Source organism: Somniosus microcephalus, chromosome 25 (genome assembly GCF_052327205.1).
Source record: "Somniosus microcephalus isolate GS21.2 chromosome 25, FLI_Smic_1.0, whole genome shotgun sequence".
Classification (NCBI taxonomy): domain Eukaryota; kingdom Metazoa; phylum Chordata; class Chondrichthyes; order Squaliformes; family Somniosidae; genus Somniosus; species Somniosus microcephalus.
The window spans coordinates 54,319,302-54,342,204 of record NC_141011.1 but is presented as its reverse complement, the minus strand read 5'-3'; the positions used below and the strand labels follow the sequence as shown (position 1 = coordinate 54,342,204).

The 22,903-nt window shown below is 45.3% G+C and overlaps 1 protein-coding gene across 1 annotated transcript in view; it reads right to left on the bottom strand.

The window, feature by feature from the left end:
- Nucleotides 1-22,903, bottom strand: part of nadka (NAD kinase a) — a 170,113-nt gene that overhangs the window by 108,489 nt on the left and 38,721 nt on the right. Inside the window, 1 exon segment of the mRNA XM_085967491.1 lies at nt 15,087-15,170. Coding sequence (XP_085823617.1) covers nt 15,087-15,170 — 84 coding nt within the window.

The window sequence follows — 22,903 nt, the reverse complement described above, 5'->3', positions numbered from 1 at the left end:
CCTCAGCAAGATCACAGTGCGGTTAACAGCTCAGCCAGGTGTCTCCCTGTGCCCATACATAGCAGAGAGCAACCTGTTCAGAGTCTTGCTCCAAGTGCGTTGAACACTGCCAGCAAGGGTTCGTCATCACCTTTCCCCATCCCAAACCAGAATCATAGAATGAAACAGCACAGGAGGAGGCCATTCGGCCCGTCGTACCTGTGCTGGCTCTTTGGTAGAACGATCCAATTCATCCCACTCCCCCCCCGGCTCTTTCCCCATATCCTTGTAAATTTTTTCCCTCCAAGTATTTATCCAATTCCCTTTTGAAAGTTACTATTGAATCTGCTTCCACTGCCCTTTCAGGCAGCGCATTCCAGATCACAACATGCCATGGAGGGAGTGCAGCGAAGATTCACCAGGCTGATACCTGGGATGGCAGGAATGACGTATGAGGAGAGATTGGGTCGATTGGGCTTGTATTCGCTGGAGTTTAGAAGAATGAGAGAGGATCTCATTGAAACTTATAAAATTCTAACAGGGCTAGACAGACTAGATGCAGGAAGGATGTTCCCGATGGTCGGGGAGTCCAGAACCAGGGGTCACAGTCTAAGGATAAGGGGTAAGCCATTTAGGACAGAGATGAGCAGTGTAGTGTATGTAACCGTCTACCTTTAAGAGACTATTGTATGTAACCGTTCACCTTTAAGAGAACTATTTTAGGTGTGGCACTACTTGTTTGGCTTCTGTATACGGTAATACCGACGGTGACCACACCGGTATATAAGTGCTGTGGCATGATTTATAGGGCAGATTCGCCCTGACCTTCGAATAGTAAAGTCCTGTTGTATGTTACTCCTGAAGTCTGTGTCGTAATTAACTGCACAACCCACAGACTTTACAAGGAGGAATTTCTTCACCCAGAGAGTGGTGAACCTGTGGAATTCTCTACCACAGAAGGCAGTTGAGACCAATTCATTAAATATATTCAAGAAGGAGTTGGATATATTCCTTAAGGCTAAAGGGACCAAGGGATATGGGGAGAAGGCAGGAACAGGGTACTGAGTTTGGATGATCAGTCATGATCTCATTAAATGGCAGAGCAGGCTCAAGGGGCCGAATGGCCTACTCCTGCTCCTATCTTCTATGTTTCTATGTAACTCTCTGCAAAAAAAAAAATGTTTCCTCCTGTCGCCTCTGGTTCTTTTGCCAATCGCCTTAAATCTGTGTCCTCTGGTTATTGACCCTCCTGCCACTGGAAACAGTTTCTCCTTATTTACTCGATCAAAACCCTTCACAATTTTGAACACCTCTATCAAATCTCCTCTTAACCTTCCCTGCTCCAAGGAAGCAGCAGATTATCGCCCGCTTTAAGAGCACCAACACGGAGACTGAAGCTCAGGTGTCGAGGTGCCTCCAAACACTGCGGGCAATTTGACCTGGCAGGTGCCATCATGTACAAGGAGGTATCAAAACCCCCTCGCCTCTAAACCACAGCCTTGCAATTCCACTTGAGCACATCTCCAGTATTAGGAGCCAAGCCAAATGCTGTGGGTGCTGGAAATCTGAAATAAAAGCAGAAAATGCTGGGAATCCTAAAGCAGGTCCGGCAGCGTCTGTGAGAGAGAAACAGAGTTAACGTTTCATTTCTGGCAAAGGGTCATTTACCTGAAACGTTAACTCCGTTTCCTCTCTCCACAGATTCTGCCTGAACCTGCTGAGTGCTTTCTAGCATTTTCTGTTTTTAATCGCCAAAATTAGGCACTGTCCAAAATTGTGGATTCAGCCGGTGCCACAGACTGATGACGTAGCCCATGGCCTTCATGGTTATAAACAAGTCAGGTGTGGAGTTTGATCTACAGGCCTGAACTTCGCCAAGCTTACGTAGATAATGGGGTGAAAGGACGTTCCGACAAGATAGAGCATAAAGCTAGTTTTCAGCGTAATCCGATTGGCTAAGAACACAAGAACATAAGAATTGGAGCAGGAGTCGGCCACGCGGCCCCTCGAGCCCGCTCCGCCACACGGCCCCTCGAGCCTGCTCCGCCATTCAATAAGATCATGGCTGATCATCGACCTCAACTCCACTTTCCCGCCCGATCTCCATATCCCTCGATTCCCCTAGAGTCCAAAAATCTATCGATCTCAGCCTTGAATATACTCAACGACTCAGCATTCACAGCCCTCTGGGGTAGAGAATTCCAAAGATTCACCACCCTCAGTGAACAAATTCCTCCTCATCTCAGTCCTAAATGGCCGACCCCTTATCCTGAGACTGTGACCCCTAGTTCTAGACTCTCCAGCCAGGGGAAACATCCTCCCTGCATCTACCCTGTCAATCCCCTGTACAGCATGTTACACCTGAGCCCACCCAATACCCCGTGGTGGAGTTAATGTTGGCACCAAAGATGATTCTTACAATAGTCGATAGTGAGATGTGCACGAAGATGAGCGCTGTAGCTCAATCTGGTCCTCATCAAACAGAATAAAGTGAAATACTGAAACAAAAGCAGATAAAGCTCAAAACAGAATCAGATAAAGGTGGCGGGGGGGGGGGTCAGGAGAAACATGTTTATTCCCTTCCCTTCCCCCTTTCTGATTCTATTCCTGTGCTCGTACATTCATTATTTTGCCAGTTCTGAAGAAGAGATGATCTTGAAACACCGATTGCCCTCCCGCTCGCTCCACGAAGGCTGACTGGCCTGCTCAGAGCTTCCAGCGGCTCCGGCTTCAGTTCCTGATCAACGTCATCGCTGCTTCAGTGAAACAGGCTCAGCCCCAGAAACGCTTCTCCCTACGCTGCTGAAAATTGGCACAGATTCTGCAATCAGTGAGGATGCAAGTCCAACTCGGGCTCACTCCCAGTACTTTCATCGTGTTCTTGCAGCAAAAGGCGGCTACCACGGGCAAACTCCTGCTCCAAAACCCACTCTAAGGTACAGGATACAGGCTGCGGCACCTCACATGGGCTGTGGGTGGGGCTGGCAATCCTCTCGGATTGGCCTGGAGTCTCCAGGAATCGAAGATTAATCTCCAGCCCACTTCGGCAAGCAAACCCTGGACAAAAACCGTAGGGCCATTTCAAAAAGCAGAGTTGCTCATTTTCTTTCAACACTTTCATTTTCTAGTCATAAAAATATTGGAGATGGCGAAACAAGGCTGTTTGACCAACAGTCAAGATTAGCTCAATCGGTTAACAGAGTCTGTTCACTTTCCAATTGGCCGTGGGAAGGACCAATGGCGGGAGATCGCGCTATGAAACCGCCAGGAATACGCCCAACTACAGCTGGCAACCCGAGCTGCAGCATAACGAGGCAAAACAGTCCTCCCTTTTATTGTAAATTTACTGCTGGATCGTTCTGGATGAGCAGAAATCTCTTCCAACCAAATATTGGGAAGACCGAAGCCATTGTTTTCGGTCCCCGCCACAAACTCCGCTTCCTAGCCACCGACTCCACCCCTCTCTCCCTGGCCACTGTCCTGAGGCTGAGCCAGACCGCTTGCAACCACAGTGCCGTATCTGACCCCGAGATGAGCTTCCGACCACACCAAGAACGCCTATTTCCACCTTCGTAACATCGCCCGACTCTGCCCCTGCCTCAGCTCATCCGCTGCTGAAACCCTCATCCCCGCCTTTGTTACATAGAAACATAGAAGATTGGAGCAGGAGTCAGCCACGCGGCCCCTCGAGCCTGCTCCGCCATTCAATGCGATCATGGCTGATCATCCAAACTCAGTACCCTGTCCCTGCTTTCTCCCCATATGCCTTGATACCTTTAGCCTTGAGAAATATATCCAACGCCTTCTTGAATATATTTAATGAATTGGCCTCAACTGCCTTCTGTGGTAGAGAATTCCACAGGTTCACCACTCTCTGGGTGAAGAAATTCCTCCTCATCTCTGTCCTAAATGGCTTACCCCTTATCCTTAGACTGTGACCCCTGGTTCTGGACTCCCCCGCCATCAGGAACATCCTTCCAGCATCTAGTCTGTCCAGTCCTGTTAGAATTTTATAAGTTTCAATGAGATCCCCTCTCATTCTTCTAAACTCCAGCGAGTATAAACCCAATCGAACCAATCTCTCCTCATACGTCATTCCTACCTCCAGACATGACTATTCCAACGCACTTCTGGCTGGCCTCCCACATTCTACCAATGTAGTCATCCAAAACTCGGCTGCCCGTGTCCTAACTCGCACCAAGTCTCATTCATCCATCACCCCTGTGCTCGCTGACTTACATTCGCTCACGTTTCAGCAACGCCTTGATTTCAAAATTCATATCCTCGTTTTCAAATCCCTCCATGGCCTCGCCTCTCCCTACCTCTATAACCTCCTCCAGCCTCATAACCCTCTGAGATCTCTGCGCTCCTCTAATTCTGGCCTCTTGAGCATCCCTGATTATAATCGCTCCACCATTGGTGGCCGTGCCTTCTGTTGCCTGGGCCCTAAGCTCTGGAATTCCCTCCCTAAACCTCTCCGCCTCGCTACCTCTCTTTCCTCCTTTAAGACGCTCCTTCAAGCCTACCTCTGTGACCAAGCTGTCCTAACATCTCCTTGGCTCGGTGTCAAATTTTGTTTGATACTGGCTCCTGTGAAGCGCCTTGGGACATTTTACTATGTTAAGGGTGCTACATAAATACAAGTTGTTGTTGCTGTACATCGGATTTCATTACTTCTCGTGTCACTTCTGAAGATGGATAAATATCAGCCGCGTTGGTTACTTTTTTTCCTAACAGGCTAAACTATTATACAGGTTTTATCATGAATAGAATTTTTTGCAGCATAGGTGAGGTCCTGAGCAACCCAATACAGTACTGGGAGTTTGCAAACATTACACAAGGATTGTGAATCAAGCAAACCAAAGTTGGAGAGCATCATGGAGGCAAAACCTTTGGAGTCAGTGAAGAAGCAGTTAGACACTGTGATCGGAGGTGGGGGGGGGGGCCGAGTTGTAGATCGCTATGAAAAATAAACTAGATAGGGTTGAACACTCTCTCTCTTGCCTGTACTTGTCCTTTTGACCATCCTGTGACCCCCACAGACAAGACCCTCTGGATTGTCCATCCAGAACACCAGGTGATGTATGCATCAGATGGAAACAAACATGTTCCTCCGCAAGGTTAGAATACAGTCTTTGTATGAATTACCCAAGAGTGCATCACAGCAAGACAAACCGAACATAAGAACATAAGAATTAGGAGCAGGAGTTGGCCATACGGCCCCTCGAGCCTGCTCTGCCATTCAATAAGATTGACGTAAGAAAACTACTGGGCACTTGGTCTAAGCGTTAAACAAAGCTTTAATCAACTGTTTTTCAACATGGAGGTCTAGTTGTGTCCTTCACTAGTTCCAGTTAAGAATGTCCTGCGCAAGCTGGGCCCGTGCCGAGTATTTATGCTCTCCCTGGACAGCGCCACCCGCAGGCCACTCAGTATTATTTCATAAGTCTTTCTTTCATGAATGACTGATTCATGTCAAAGATCGCGGCTGATCATCGACCTCAACTCCACTTTGCCGCACCTGAATCATATTTGGCAGTTGTGTAACATTTCAGTCTAGAATACCACTTTGATTTAAAAAGCAGTTTCCTTCCAGGTAACCCGTCGACAGGGAGAATACGCCATTTACAAAACAATCCAACAAGGTGAACGAGATACACTCAGTTGCTGGGTGACTCGTGCAAATGGCCCGCAGGAAGTGTTCTTGCGTACAACTTCTCTCAGCAATCAAAACATCAGAATGTTAAAATATTTCAAAGTGGCAATAAACACCCCACCTCCAAGCAACCACGCCGACAGTGAATGAAGCCGTTTAAAACCGCTAGTTTAAAATAAAACAAGGGGAAATAATCAGAAAAACCATGGGCAAAAGTTTGTCTCAGTAAGTAAAGGCGAGTAACCGGGGACAGTGTCCGCGGGCCCGTGAAGTAAAGGGTCGCTGCACTCTGATGTTCAAAATATCAATTAAAAAAAGGCTTAAATGTAACTACAATATTTTGACTCAAAAGTCAGAACAAATAGTCGGACAGAAGGAGCTTCATCGTTTTAAATATTTCAGACACAATAAGACTCCCAATAGCGTGCGGGAAAGCTAAACACATTAGAATGTTTCAGAATTTACATTTTCAGCCAAATTATCCCAATAATTGAATTGATTCTTCTATTTGGAACACTGTAGTAGAAAGGCTTCCTCCCACCACCGTATGGGACGAGCATCTACTTATTCAAAGTCAAAATTCAAGCAAGTCTTTGTAAATTATTTTGTCGTGTCCCATTTTAAATTTCTTTTTCCCTTCTTAAGGTTACCCGGTGCCAAACACTTCGCCAATAGAGTAGGCAGAGAGGGAACCTTCCCCAAGGACTCCGCTACTGCCAATCAACAGTCTTGCAGAGGCCACTATAGCTAGCCTCTACTCAGTACTTGCCTCATGTACAGGTCAGGGTCAGAAATTCATCTAGTAGGGAATGCAAGGAATCAGGAGCCAAGAATTGACTATCTGACCCATCAAGCTCATTCATCCAACAGACCATGTTCAAAAATGACTCCCTCTCACTTATTTAATCTCCATCCCAATTTGTAACTCAACACTTTCCATTTACAACATAATGACCACTTTGTAGGATGCTGTTGGACTGGGTGAAGGGGTGGGGATGCGGGGGGGGGAAAGAGGAGGTTGAATTGGTTTTAATGTAGCTTTTGTGCCGATTGACCTGGTCATATCCACGATGCGATCATTTAAATTCTCACAATTTAGACGTTTCATTGACTTGGCATAGAAAAAGAAATATACATTTCACTTTTATTTGCCTGGTGCAGAAGTGCAGCAAGCGGGCAATCGTAGGAAAATGAAAGTGGCTGACCCGACAGGCAAGTGGACCCAAGGAATGTTTCCTTCGGGTCACAATTTGTTGGCTGTTCAACAGCTCAAGCCTGTTTTCTTAAGCTTCCAAAAGATCTTATAAGCTAAATTAAAAAGGTTTAGAATAATTCGGAGAGAGAAAAGTGAACTGACATGAATCTTGTCATTCATGTGAAAATGACTTAAGTAATAATACTGAGCGGCCTGCGGGCGGCGCTGTCCAGGGAGAGTATAAATACTTGGGCATGGGCCCAGCTTGCTCAGGACATTCTTTAACAGGGACTAGTGAAGGACACAACTAGATCCCCATGTTGAAAAACAGTTGATTAAAGCTTTGTTTAATACTCGGACCAAGAGCCGAGTAGTTTTCTTACATCATGAACCTTAAAGTAAAACTAGGGAACGGGAATATAGAGCAGAGAATGTGTGAACTGAGAGAGCGGGCAAACACAAATAAGGTGTTGAAATATTTTAATGTAAAGATTGTGTTTTAGGTGTTTAGTTCAGGGCCAATGTTACAGTAATACAGCTGTTCCTGATGTTTGAGTGCATGAAGTTTAAAAAGTTTTGCTGAACTGGCAACATACCAGATAAGGAAAGAAAGACAGACTTGCATTTATAGAGCGCCTTTCACAACCGCCGGATGTCCCAAAGCGCTTTACAGCCAATGAAGTACTTTTCTTGAAGTGGAGTCACTGTTGTAATGTAGGAAACGCGGCAGCCAATTTGCGCACAGCAAGCTCCCACAACAGCAATGTGATAATGACCAGATAATCTGTTTTAGTCATGGTGAGTGAGGGATAAATATTTGCCAGGACACCGGGGAGAACTCCCCTGCTCTTCTTCGAAATAGTGCCATAGGATTTTTTACACCCACCTGAGGGGGCAGACGGGGCCTCGGTTTAACATCTCATCCGAAAGTCGGCACCTCTGACAGTGCAGCACTCACTCAGTACTGCACTGGGAGTGTCAGCCTAGCTTTATGTGCTTGAGTCCCTGGCTGGAGTCATACCTAGCACAAAGGAAGATGGTTGCGGTGACTGAAGGTCAACCATCACAGCCCCAGGACATCGCTGCAGGAGTTCCTCAGGGCAGTGTCCTAGGCCCAACCATCTTCAGCTGCTTCATCAATGACCTTCCCTCCAACATAAGGTCAGAAATGGGGATGTTCGCTGATGACTGCACAGTGTTCAGCACCTTTCGCAACTCCTCAGTTAATGAAGCAGTCCATGCCCGCAAGCAACAAGACCTGGACGACGTTCAGGCTTGAGCTGATAAGTGGTGGGTAACATTCACGCCACACAAGTGCCGGGCAATGACTTGCTCCAACAAGCGAGAGTCTAATCACCGCCCCTTGACATTCAACGGCATTACCATCGCCGAATCCCCCACCATCAACATCCTGGGGGTCACCACTGACCAGAACCTTAACTGGACCAGCCACATAAATACTGTGGCAACAAGAGCAGGTCAGAGGCTGGGTATTCTGCGGCGAGTGTCTCACCTCCTGGCTCCCCAAAGCCTTTCCACCATCTGCAAGGCACAAGTAAGGAGTGTGATGGAATACTCTCCACTTGCCTGGATGAGTGCAGCTCCAACAACACTCAAGATGCTCGACACCATCCAGGACAAAGCAGCCCGCTTAATTGGCACCCCATCCACCACCTTAACCATTCACTCCCTCCACCACCGGCGTACCGTGGCTGCAGTATGTACCATCTACAAGATTCACTGCAGCAACTCACCAAGGCTCCTTCGGCAGCACCTCCCAAACCCACGACCTCTACCACCTAGAAGGACAAGGGCAGCAGGCGCATGGGAACACCACCACCTCCAAGTTCCCCTCCAAGTCACACACCATCCTGACTTAGAAATATATCGTCGATCCTTCATCGTCACTGGGTCAAAATCCCGGAACGCCCTAACAGCACTGTGGGGGTACCTTCACCACACAGACTGCAGCAGTTCAAGGCGGCGGCTCACCACCACCTTCTCAAGGGCAATCAGGGATGGGCAATAAATGCTGGCCTTGCCAGTGACACCCAGATCCCATAAACAAATAAAATAATTAAAGAACATTTTTTGAAAGTCCCTGGAGCGGGACTTGAACCCACAACCTTGTCTCAGGGAGTGCTACCCACAGAGCCACTGGCTGACACGGAAAAAAGATAAAAACCAGCAGGACAGAACCACGTAATCCAACAGCATTCCTGTATTATTCAATCATCACAACTCCACTGCAGCAACTTCAGCCAAAACTGAGCAAAATAATTAAATTCTCCTTACATAACTTGAATATGAAAAACTCCATTCGCGTGAGGTCTTGATAAAATGGGAAGGTGGTATTTATGGAAAATAGGTGTGACTCAATTCATGCTAAACCACAAACATTACACAACCTGGCTCAATGTATTTTCAGATAACACTAATAAGTTTAATAATGGAAAGAAAGAGACGGCGTGAAATCCACTGCAGGTCCGTCAGCATCAATATTTCGGTAAACACCGTACAGCAGAACACTCGGTTCTGATGAAGGTTCCTTATCCAAAATGTTAGCCTGGCTTTTCTCTTTTCCGACGCCAAGGACCGGCTGGTTAAATCCAGACTTTTTTTTTTGCCTTAGTTTCATCTTTCTAGAATTTGCAGTGTTTTTGTCAATTAAATTTACTTTTTAAAAAACTTGAAATCATGAGGAGGAGAAAAATGGTTACCCCACACCCATCAGAAATTGGCACGTTACTTTGTACACGCTCACCTGTCGTGCAAATCACTACTTTTCCCTACAGTAGCCTCCATGCTGCCAATGTCCTTTGGCTTGCTCCGGTGTTGAGTGGACACCGAGTATCTGCTTGCCCAATTTCAGTGCTGCAAACTCCACAGAAGCTATTCCTCAAAACACTTTTCTTACTTACCCCCTCCGTCTAATACAAATAGAGGGCAGTACAGGGCAGTGCTCATTACCAAAGCATTCAAGTTTGTACCTCATAATAATTAAGAACTACTTCAAAATGTCTCACTGTTGTATTGAAAAGTGATTTTCATGACAGGTGGGTAACTAGTAAGCGAAGTGCACACGCTAAGGAGAGTGAATCTTTTCCACATCTCGTCTATTGTGTCTATATCTGGTTTGATTACAGTATTTCCTACTTAGCTGGTATTATCTGAAGGTCGTAGCTGTCTGTTTTTCAATGCTATACAGTGCAGTGATTAAGGAGGCAAAGGGTCACAGTGAGCTGGGGGTCTAATCACTTGATACTATCGAGCAAGTCGAACTTGTACCTACTCTTCCTCTCTACAATCCCCTCACCCCAGGGACCAGAGAAGAAGTGGTTTTCTTGCTGAATTTTTTGAACTGCATCGCATGCCACAAAGGTTCCAGCCGCATTTCTTTCTTGGGAGTGTCAAGATTGTCTTCAACTCACACTCACCCAAACAGAACTCCCACCAGTTTAGTCACACGCAGGTCTAGCAGCACAACCACTGGTAAACCCAGGATACATCGAACTGGGCGTAGGTTTATAGGGATCTCCGATCTTCCCTGGATTGACTGATCCCTGGGATGAGAGGGCTGTCCTACGAGGAGAGATTGCGTGGAATGGGCCGATACTCTCTGGAGTTTAGAAGAATGAGAGGTGATCTCATTGAAACATGCAAGATTCTGAGGGGGATTGACAGGGTAGATGCTGAGAGGTTGTTTCCCCTGGCTGGAGTGTCTAGAACTAGGGGTCACAGTCTCAGGATAAGGGGTCGGCCATTTAAGACCGAGATGAGGAGGAATTTCTTCACTCAGAGGGTGGTGAATCTTTGGAATTCTCTGCCCCAGAGGGATGTGGGTGTTGAATCGTTGAGGATATTCAAGGCTGAGATAGATAGATTTTTGGACTCTAGGGGAATAAAAGGATATGGAGATCAGGCAGAAAAGCGGAGTTGAGGCCAAGGATCAGCCATGATCTTATTGAATGGCGGAGCAGGCTCGAAGGGCCTTATGGCCGACTCCTGCTCCTATTTCTTATGTTATCTTCTATTGATCTTTCTTCAGATCATAACCCTGTAATGGGGTTGTATGTACAAGCGGTTGCACTATATATCGACGTGGACGCCTGTAGCTCCTTCACCCTTCACTAGTTCCCACTATGGAGACTGGCTGTGGTTAGACCCCCAGAGTTAGCTACAAGTAGAAGTCGATCATAAACTTTGCTCATGCTCCCACCAAGCATTTTCAGTACAGTCGATCCCTTGTCTAGAAAAAAATTGTAAAGGTTTTGCACCATGACGTCAGTAAGGCCTGGAAGTGGCAGAGTTCTTTCTTTGATCCAGTGTCCCAAATCCAACAACAACAACAACTTGTATTTATATCGCGCCTTTAATGTAGTAAAATGACCCAAGGCGCTTCACAGGGGTATTATAAGACAAAAATTTGACACTGAGACACATAAGAAGAAATTAGGGCAGGTGACCAAAAGCTTGGTCAAAGAGGTAGGTTTTAAGGAGCGTCTTAAAGGAGGAAAAAGAGAGGTTTAGGGAGGGAATTCCAGAGCTTAGGGTCCAGGCAACAGAAGGCACGGCCGCCAATGGTGGAGCGATTATGATCAGGGATGCTCAAGAGGGCAGAATTAGAGGAGCGCAGATATCTCGGGGGGTTGTGGGGCTGGAGGAGATTACAGAGATCGGAAGGGGCGAGGCCATGGAGGGATCTGAAAACAAGGATGAGAACTTTGAAATCGAGGCGTTGCTTAACCAGGAGCCAATGTAGATCTGTGAGCACGGGGGGTGATGGGTGAACGGGACTTGGTGCGAGTTAGGACACGGGCAGCAGAGTTTTGGATGAGCTCAAGTTTACGTAGGGTAGAATGTGGGAGGCCGGCCAGGAGTGCGTTGGAATAGTCAAGTCTAGAGGTAACAAAGGCATGGATGAGGGTTTCAGCAGCGGATGAGCTGAGGCGGGGCGGAGATGGGCGATGTTACGGAGGTGGAAATAGGCGGTCTTAGTTATGCTGCGGATATGTGGTCGGAAACGCCTCATTTGTAGAATATTATCTAAAGTCCTCTTTGGCAACTGATATTTCCGTTGCAACTTCTGAAAGGGTTTAACCTGTCTTTGTTCAATTACCTACTGGATTTCTCGTTCTACTGTCTCATCGGCTAATAAATCTGTTCCCTGGTCACTTACAAAATAGAGAGGCCGATGATGACTCGCACCTAGATGGTGCCGTACAACAACAACAAAGAGCTTACATTTGAAGCGAATGAACAGAAGAGAAAAAATGTATTTGCGGCCCTGAAACTGAATGATTGTCACCAGCAGGTCGATCCCAGCTCCTTATTTAATGTAGGGTTTGATTTGGCCGTCAGTGTCAGTCGTGGCTCAGTGGGCAGCACCCTCACCTCGGAGTCAGAAGGTTGTGGGTTCAAGTCCCACTCCAGAGACTTGAGCACAAAAATCTAGGCTGACACTCCCAATGCAGTGCTGAGGGAGTGCTGCACTGCCGGAGGTGCCATCTTTCAGATGAGACATTCAGATGCTCTCTCAGGAGGACATAAAAGATCCCATGGGCACTATTTCGAAGAAGAGATGGGGAGTTCTCCGCGGTGTTTTGGCCAATATTTATCCCTCAATGAACATCACTAAAACAGATTATCAGGCCATTATCACATTGCTGTTTGTGGGATCTTGCTGTGTGCAAATTTGCTGCCACATTTCCTACATTACAACATTGACTACACTTCAAAAAAGTACTTCATTGGCTGTAAAGCGCTTTGAGACGTCCGGTGGTCGTGAAAGGTGCTGTATAAAGGCACAAGTCTTTTTTTTTCTTTCTTTTTGTTATCGGTAAGTTAGATGGAAATGGATTGTTGATTGAGGAGGCAGAACCTTCTCAGTAGACATGGCAGCTCCTTTGCTCAGAATGACAACGTCTACATTCTGGGAACAGAGCTCAACATCCAAATATAAACGGAGAGGCCATCAAGCAAACAGAAATAAATAGCATTGAGGCACTGCCCGTTTACAAATGTGATACTATATTTATAGTTTACGATTTTCTATAAAAATATTTAAGAGGTCATTTTGCAAGGCTCTGTTGGAGCCTTTACTAATGGAGACGACAGGTCAGAAGATCATGCCCCCGGTTAGCCAGACTTCACACCGGGACCAGAACCGTGCGCCACTACTGATATATTTTTTCCCACAGTATACAATAGGAGCTTTAAAGGTCATTGGCGTCAGTCTCAGTACGGGGGTAGCACTTGAGTTAGAAGGTCATGGGTTCAAGCCATTAAACCCAGGCTCTGTCTGCCTGTTCAGATGGATGTAAAGGAGCCCATGGCACTGTCTGACGAGCAGGGGATTTCTCCCAGTGTCCTGGTCATGATTTATCGCTCAACCAACAACACAAACAGATTCTCTGGTTATTTATTTTAGTGTTGTTTGTGGGATCTTCCTGTGCGCTAACTGGCTGCCGTGTTTCCCTACGGTTTTAAGCATTAGATTGTGCCCAGCCTTACACCGTATGCATCATGCAAAAAAATCAGTCAAATGGCTACATGCGATACGACGGTTGGTGAATTAAAATGTGAGATAAATTACATTTCTTCAAAGCAGACAGAGGCATTGGAAAATTCGCATCATAAATATTCTGCAATTAGATTAAAATTAATATAGCATTTAAATTACTTATGAGTAAGGTTGGCTGCCAGTTGAATCTCAATTTAGTATTACATTATTAAACTCTTCATGTCTGCTCCAGATTAAGGGGCAAGGGGGTTAATTTTTGCATTGCGATAACTAAATGTTTCCATTAATGTCCTCTGACACACTTAACCTGAGATTATGAATATTTGGTACTTTCCAGAAGATAGTACAGTTACTCAACAACTACAAGAGTGATCTTGTCCTTCAGCACCCACGCTATCGCCTCAGCGGAGAAGGTAGGATGACCCAAACCTTGGCCGGTCACCTCTGACAAGCTTCTCAGTCTACCTGGTGGGAGTCGAAGAGCAAAGGATCCCTATCGAGCAAGTATTTCTCCTCCTCCTACTTGAGAGAGAGAGAGAGAGAGCAGAGACTGGGGGTACATGACCTCTAGGGAAAGTTCACATGAAAATGTTGGTTTACAAATTCACAAGATAGATTTGAAGGACGCCTCTTTGCTCTTCCGTCCAGAAGTATAACTCTACTCTCTCCAGCTCCAGAGTTCAATGTTCTGGCCGCAAACCATCTTTCCTGCCGATCACCCTCTGTACACAGAGAAATCCCTCCTAAACTTGCCCTTAACATCCCATCATCTTGTCCTATCACTTTGGTGAATCCGTTAAGTGTTTATATACCTCTACACAAAGATTCCCTCCGAGGTGCTTTCTCTCCACATTGAAGAGCTCTTGCTTATTTCGCGGTTTCGCTTAGTTCATCGCTCTGACACTGCCCCATTGCTCTCTCCCAAGTCACCCAGTGAAGAAAGCTCCTCCCGTGTGGTCACATGCACGTACCAGCTTCTTACCATTTTATAGACAAAGCATTAAAGCTCTCAATCCATTACATCATCACTATATCAAAAATATCAAGCTCTTTGACATGAATCAACTGAGCGGCCTGCAGGTGGCGCTGTCCAGGGAGAGTATAAATACTCGGGCACGGGCCCAGCTTGCGCAGGACATTCTTAATAGGAACTAGTGAAGGACACAACTAGACCTCCATGTTGTAAAACAGTTGATTAAAGCTTTGTTTAACGCTTAGACCGAGTGCCTAGTAGTTTTCTTATGTCACTCTTTTTAAATGCAGTCACTTGTAGACGAAAGATTTCCATAATTTGGAACTCGAAGAATCAGGAAAGAGTTAAAGAGTTCACATGTAAGAGCTGACTAGAACATAACTTTAGCCAAACTTTATGACAACAGTAATATCTTTATTATATTTAGGCTCGTCTGCAAATTTAAATGAAGCGCTTGGCACTATAACTTCAAGGATAACATCAGCAGTGATATATTCCTTGCTTTGTGGGAAAACAAGGATCTTGACATTTGTGTGGAGCATTCTGTACTCCTAATTAACATACGCAACCTTCATTCCCAAAGTCCACCGTCAGTGCAAACAAAACATTTGAAAAGATGTCAAGATTTTCCCTAAAGAGTTGAAGTTAAAGTGAATAAACTTTATAAGTGACTGTATAAGTTTGCAATCGCTGGTTGGAAAAAACACTGAACTGCCTGCAAATATTGTTGAGATGTGATCGGCATAAACAAACTACTTACATTACGGCCTTCGGATTCTGCAGCATGCATGCTTTGGGTCCAAACTTTGTTGCTGGACTTGGTCCATGTAATGATCGCATCCTCCTAGGTGATTAAAACAAACCAGGGTTAGTCAGAATAGTAGCCGTGCTAGCCTTTAAAAATGAACCCACCCTGATACTGAAATATCTCTTGGTGGTAACTTGGCACTTGGAGTCACCAGTGCACACTGCCCTCGGACACCAAGGCACAGCCGGTTGATGTGTGCAGGCTGACTCAAAATTTTTGAAAAACTTGTTTTGCAAATTAACACCTAACACAGTTTGGAGAAGAGACATTATCGTTTTCAAATTTATTTCACTCCCCACCCAAAAAAAGCAATGCTCCAGGGCCCCAGAAAGCACGCATGTCTACACACGGTTAAAAACAAAAAACACAGCTTCAATTTATAAAATGCCAGTGGGGGCCCAATGGAATCTAATGTGACAGCGAGCTTACGCCCATGTGATCTGAACCCCAGGCGGTATGAGAATGCCTCTCCGAAAGAATTCTCACACCACAGCTTTCCAGTCAGATCAGGACCTGACTGCGGAGGTAGATGCTCCGCCTTTTCACCCTATGCACTGCAACACTGCTACTGAGACAACCCAAGCAGGAGCTATGAGTAGATCATTTCCACCCAACCGGGGCAAAATGATTCCTTTTCAGAAGTGGAAAAACTCACCACCTGTACCAATAGTCTGAAGTCACTTTGAAGCGTTTAAAGGTGCCAATCCATTGGATATTTACTGGCAGATGGACCACAACAAACTCTGAGACCCAATGATTTTGTTACAAGAGATTAGAAAGGTCAACACTGATTTTCATCTATACTAAAGAGAGTGCTGCTCGTTTAACCAGTGTACACTAACTTAGTAAGTAACAGCCAACATGGAGCTAGAATCGGTAGATCCTGCCCAATAAGCCTTCCTTCTTTCTTTAAGGATGTTACAGGTGGTCGGTAACAGCATCCTGTACGATTGTTAAAAGCAGTCTGAAAGCTTAAATAAACTAAACGCTACGTGAAAGATTGCAGATTAAACTAAGAGCCAAAAGGATCCTGGGGTAGAACATGGGATGGGGCAAATAGCTGGTTGGAAAATAGCAAAGGTGGGTTCAGGATGGGTTGCACCTCAATAGAGCATGCACCAACACCCTCGCAGCAGGGGAGGGGGGGGTTTGCGGGGGGCGTTTGCTCGTGCTGTTGGGGTGGGTTTAAACTAAGTTGGCAGGGGGATGGGCACCAGGATCAAGGGATATGGAGAGAAGGCAGGGACAGGGTACTGAATTTGGATGATCAGCCATGATCACATTAAATGGCGGAGCAGGCTCGAGGGGCCGAATGGCCTACTCCTGCTCCTATCTTCTATGTTTCTATGTAGGATGAAGCATTAGAAAGGAGAAACAATGGGCACAAAGGATTGGGAGAGACGGCTTGCACTAGAGTAAGAAATAGTACGGTATTAGGTGAGGCCGGACTAAGAGAACACAGGATGGTCTAAGATGGGTTTACAATGTGTGTATGTGAACGCACAGAGCGTAGTAAACCAGGCTGGTGAGCTGCAGGCACAAATAGCCACATGGGAATATGATGTCATGGCAATGACGGAGACCTGACTCAAAAAAGGGCAGGATTGGGTATTAAATATTCCTGGATATTAGGGTGTTCAGGAAAGATAGGGGAGGAAAGATAGAAGGTGGGGTGTCAGTATTGGTTAAGGAGAATGTTACAGTGCTGGAGCGGGAGGATGTCCTGGAGGGGTCAAGGACAGAGTCTATATGGCTAGAGTTAAGAAACAATAGAGGTGCCATTACACTACTGGCTGTATTCTATAGACCAACAACTAGTGGGAAGGATATAGAGGAGCAAATTTGCAGAGAAATTAGAGAGAGATGCAAGACTATAGAGTAGTGATAATGGGGGACTTCAACTATCCTAATATAGGCTGGGATAGTAATAGTGTAAAGGACAGAAAAGGGGAAGAATTTCTGAAGTGTGTTCAGGAGAACTTTCTTGATCAGAATGTTTCCGGCCCGACGAGGGAGGAAGCATTGCTGGATCTGGTTCTGGGGAATGAGGTAGGTCAAGTGGAGCAAGTGTCAGTAGGTGAACATTTAGGGAACAGTGATCATATAAGGTTTAGATTAGCTATGGAAAAGGACAGGGAGCAATCTAGAATAAAAATACAACTGGAGGAAAGCCAATTTCAGTGGGATGAGAACGGATCTGGCCCGGGTCAACTGGAATCAAAGACTGGCAGGCAAAGCTGTAGTGGAACAATGGGCTGCCTTTAAAGAGGAAATAGTTCGGGTACAGTCGAGGTACATTCCCACTAGGGAGAAAGGCAGGGCAACTAAAGTCAGGGCTCCCTGGATGTTGAAAGAGATAGAGAGCAAGATGAAGCAGAAAAAGAGCGCGTATGACAGATGTCAGGTCAAGAATAATCTGAGAATCAGGCTAAATATAGAAAGTTCAGAGGAGAAGTGAAAAAGAAAATAAGAGGGGAAAGAGAGGGTATGAGAATAGAATGTCAGCCAACATAAAAGGTAATCCAAAAGTCTTCTATAGGTATAGAAATAGTAAAAGGGTAGCAGGAGGAGGGGTGGGGCCAATTAGGGAGCAAAAAGGAGACCTACGCATGGAGGCAGAGGGTATGGCTGAGGTAGTAAATGAGTACTTTGCATCTGTCTTCATCAAGGAGGAGGATGCTGCCATCGATATAGTGAAGGAAGTAGAGGAGATACTTGGTAGGATAGAAATTGATAAAGACGAGGTACTAGAAAGGCTGGCTGCACTTAAAGTAGATAAGTCACCAGGACCGGATGGGATGCATCCTAGGATGCTGAGGGAAGTGAAAGAAGAAATCTTGGAGGTACTGGCCATAATCTTCCAATCCTCCTTAGAAATGGGGGTGGTGCCAGAGGACTGGAGAATTGCAACTATTACACCTTTGTTCAAGAAGGATGTAAAGATAAACCCAGCAACTACAGGCCAGTCAGTTTAACCTCGGTAGTGGGGAAGCTTTTAGAAACAATAATCAGGGACAAAATTAACAGTCACTTGGACAAGTGTGGATTAATTAAGGAAAGCCAGCACAGATTTGTTAAAGGCAAATCACGTTTAACCAACTTGAATGAGTTTTTTGATGAGGTAACAGAGATGGTTGATGAGGGTAATGCGGTTGATGTGGTGTACATGGATTTCCAAAAGGCGATCGACAAAGTGCCACATAATAGGCTTGCCAGCAAAGTTGAAGCCCATGGAATAAAAGGGACAGTGGCAGCATGGATACGAAATTGGCTAAGTGACAGGAAACAGAGAGTAGTGGTGAACGGTTGTTTTTCGGACTGGAGGAAGGTGTACAGTGGTGTTCCCCAGGGGTCGGTTCTAGGACCACTGCTTTTCTTGCTATATATTAATGACTTGGACGTGGGTGTTCAGGGCACAATTTCAAAATTTGCAGATGAGACAAAACTTGGAAGTATAGTGAACAGTGAGGAGGATAGTGATAGACTTCAAGAGGACATAGACTGGCTGGTGAAATGGGTGGACATGTGGCTGATGAGATTTAACGCAGAAAAGTGTGAAGTGATTCTTTCTACCAAAATGTATGAGGAGAGGAAATATAAACTAAATGGTACAATCCTAAACGAGGTGCAGGAACAGAAACACCTAGGGGTATATGTACACAAATCGTTGAAGGTGGCAGGGCAGGTTGAAAAAGCGATTAAAAAAGCTTACGGGATCCTAGGCTTCATGAATAGAGATATAGAGTACAAAAGTGTGGAAATTATGATGAACCTGTATAAAACACTGGTTCAGCCGCAACTGGAGTATTGTGTCCAATTCTGGGCACCGCACTTTAGGAAGGATGTGAAGGCCTTGAGGGGGTGCAGAAAAGATTTACGAGAATGATTCCAGGGATGAGGGACTTCAGTTACGTGGATAGACTGGAGAAGCTGGGGTTGTTCTCCTTGGAGCAGAGAAGAGTCAGAGGAGATTTGATAGAGGTGTTCAAAATCATGAGGGGTCAGGACAGAGTAGATAGAGAGAAACTGTTCCCATTGGTGGAAGGGTTGAGAACCAGAGGACACAGATTTAAGGTGATTGGCAAAAGAACCAAAGGCGACGTAAGAAAAAACCTTTTTACTCAGCGAGTGGTTAGGATCTGGAATGCACTGCCTGAAAGGGTGGTGGAGGCAGACTCAATCACAGCTTTCAAAAGGGAGTTGGATAAGTATCTGAAGGAAAGAAATTTGCAGGGCTACGGGGAAAGGCAGGGGGGTGGGACTAGCTGAAGTGCTCTTGCAGAGAGCCGGCACGGACTCGATGGGCCGAATGGCCTCCCTCTGTGCTGTAACCATTCTATGATTCTATTCGCATCCCACAAGACTGAGTGCTTGAGCCTGTATTGTTTTTGGTCCAGATAAGGTTATCTAGATCCCAAAACCAATGTTGCAGCTAAATTTAGCTTTAGTTCAAACGAGCAGAAACATTGCATGTTACGTTGAACACTGATCAATGTAAAGTATTACAATACAGAGAAAAGACCAAAGATATTTGGGACACATTATATGGTGAACAGAAATGAATTAGAAATGACCCGGGAGAAACAGTGGACGTGTCACTGTTAACACCCAATGCGGTGAAGCTATTAAATAGTTAATATAGAATATATAAAGTAACACGTTACAAAGCCACAGCTGTAGAAACCTACAGCAGTTACCCATAGGTTTTCCAGTGCACTAGTCAGACTAAGTTTAGAAGAGTATTCAGTTTTGGTCACCACAAAATAAATCCATTAGTACGTCGGACTTCCCCCCCCCCGGCAATGCTCCAGCGACCGTGTGAGTCCGTTTATAAGGCGTCTGCCATTGTTACAGTTGCCCCCAGCTGCACGCAGTTAAGAAAAGTGCATGTGATTTAGACCAAAACATCACAAATTGGTTATGAAACACACACACACACTTTCAAAATCACGGCACAGTGGAAAGAACATCAGCTTTTGACCATTTCAATTCCATACACTAAAGGACGGTCTTATCACAAATTCCTCTGAATACAGTTGGCGAGGATGGTGGGAGACAAAGTAACAACAGCGGTAGTCACGTTAGAAAGGACAGACTTGCATTTATGTAGCGCCTTTCACGACCCCCAGATGTCTCAAAGCCCTTTACAGCCAATGAAGTCCCCATGCCCGATACGAGACTCCCAAAACAAGCGCGCTACTCGGAGCTCCGACACGGCAAGAGAGCCCCAGGTGGGCAGAGGAAACGCTTCAAGGACACCCTCAAAGCCTCCTTGAAAAAGTGCAACATCCCCACCGACACCTGGGAATCCCTGGCCCAAGACCGCACAAAGTGGAGGAGAAGCATCTGGGAAGGCGCCGAACAGCTCGAGTCTCTTCGCCGGGAGCAAGCGGAAACCAAGTGCAGGCAGCGCAAGGAGCGCACGTCAACCGAAGCACCCCACCCACCCGCCCCTTCAGCCACCGTCTGCCCCACCTGTGACAGAGACTGTAGGTCCCGCATTGGACTCATCAGTCACCTGAGAACTCATTTTTAGTGTGGAAGCAAGTCATCCTCGGTTCCAAGGGACGGCCCAAGAACAACTTTTGGAGTTCTGACGAAGGGTCATCGACCTGAAACGTTAACTCTGTTTCTCGCTCTACAGATGCTGCCTGACCTGCTGAGTATTTCCAGCATTTTCTGTTTTTATTTAAGTACTTTTGGAGTGTAGTCATTGTTGTAGTGTAGGAAACATTAGCTCATTGTGACATTGGGTATCCCACTAGAACATGAAGCCATAATTTTATCTAATGGAAAGTAACTCAAACACCCCTAGCTTAATTATTGCTTCAACTTTGTTAAACATCACTCCTTTCCTTGAAAGAAAATTCTTAATAAGTTGTGCCTTTGTTTCTAAGCTCACAGACCCAGCTCTTCACCGTTATGAGTAGCGTTCTTGTCATATGCTGTTTTACACAGAGCCAGACACGTGGAATGTGGTTAGAGTACTTGGGAGTTTCTTGTTGCTGCTGGTAAAACTGTCAGATGTGTCTGCAGGGTACCTTCATAAATAGAATTACATAACATAGGATTACATCGGATATACGGCACAGAAACAGGCCATTCGGCCCAACCAGTCCATGCCGGTGTTTATGCTCCACTCGAGCCTCCTCCTGTCTTTCCTCATCTAAATCTATCAGCCTAACCCTCTATTCCCGTCTCCCTCATATGTTTGTCTAGCCTCTCCTTAAATGCATCGATACTATTCGCTTCAACCACTCCCTGTGGTAGCGAGTTCCACATTCTCACCACTCTCTGGGTAAAGAAGTTCCTCCTAAATTCCCTATTGGATTTCTTGGTGACTATCTTATATTGATGGCCTCTAGTTTTGTTCTTCCCCATTCGTGGAAACACTCTCTCTGTGTCGACTCCATCAAAACCTTTCATCATTTTAAAGACCCCTATTAAGTCACCCCTCAGGACCCAGCCTGTTCATCCTTTCGATATGTATACCCTCGTATTTCTGGCATCATCCTTGTAAATCTTCTCTGCACCCTCTCCAGTGCCTCTATATCCTTTTTATAATATGGCGACCAGAACTGTACGCAGTACTCCAAGTGTGGTCTAACCAAGGTTCGATACAGGTTTAGCATAACTTCCCTACTTTTCAATTCTATCCCTCTAGAAATAAACCCTAGTGCTTGGTTTGCTTTTTTTAATGGCCTTGCTAACCTGTGTCGCTACTTTTGATGATTTGTCTAATTGTATTCCCAGATCTCTTTGCTCTTCTACCCCATTTAGATTCTTATTTTCCAAGTAATATGTGACCTCTCTATTTTTCTTACCAAAATGAAATACCTCACATTTATCTGTTGAATTTTATTTGCCAATTATATGCCCATTCTTGTAATTTGTTGCAGTTCTCCTCAGTATTGACTATCCCCCCCAATTTGGTGTCATCCGCAAATTTAGAAATTGTGTTTTGATTCCAGAGTCTAAATCGTTAATATAAATTGTGACCAAGTGATCCTTGTGGAACACCACTTCCCACCTTCTGCCACTCTCAATAGCTACCCTTTACCCCTATTCTCTGCTTTCTGTAGTGAAGCCAGCTAGTTATCCATTCTGCTACTTGTCCCCTGACTCCGCATGCTCTGACCTTATTAATTAGTCTATTATGTGTTAACTTATCAAAGGCCTTTTGAAAATCTAGATAAATTACATCTACTGCATTACCCTTGTCTACTCTCCCTGTTACCTCTTCAAAGAATTCAATGAGGTTGGTCATTTTGAAATCCATGCTGACTATTCATTATTATATTTTTGGTTTCTAGATAATCTTCTATTTTCTCCTTTAGTAGGGAGTCCATTATTTTTCGTATCACCGATGTTAAGCTGACTAGTCTATTGTTCACTTCTTAAATATAGGTATATCAGCTATCCGCCTGTCCTCTGGCACTACACCTTTTTCTAATGAATTATTAAATGTGTAGTAATGCCTCTGCTATCTCTTCCCTAGATTCTTTTAAAATGCGTGGATGAAATAGAAATAGAAGGTTTGGAGGGGGGGGGGGGGAATTTTTATTTTTTATTTTTTAAACAATGCACGAGCATGATTTAACTCGTTCCCCCCACCACCACATTTCAGTTCTTTTCAGAACCACATGTAGAGCAGCCGCATCAGATGTCGGTGTGCAAACCACTTAGAGTCATAGAAACTTACAGCACAGAAGGAGGCCATTCGGCCCATCGGCCTGTGCCGGCTCTTTGAAAGAGCAGTCGTGCTCAGT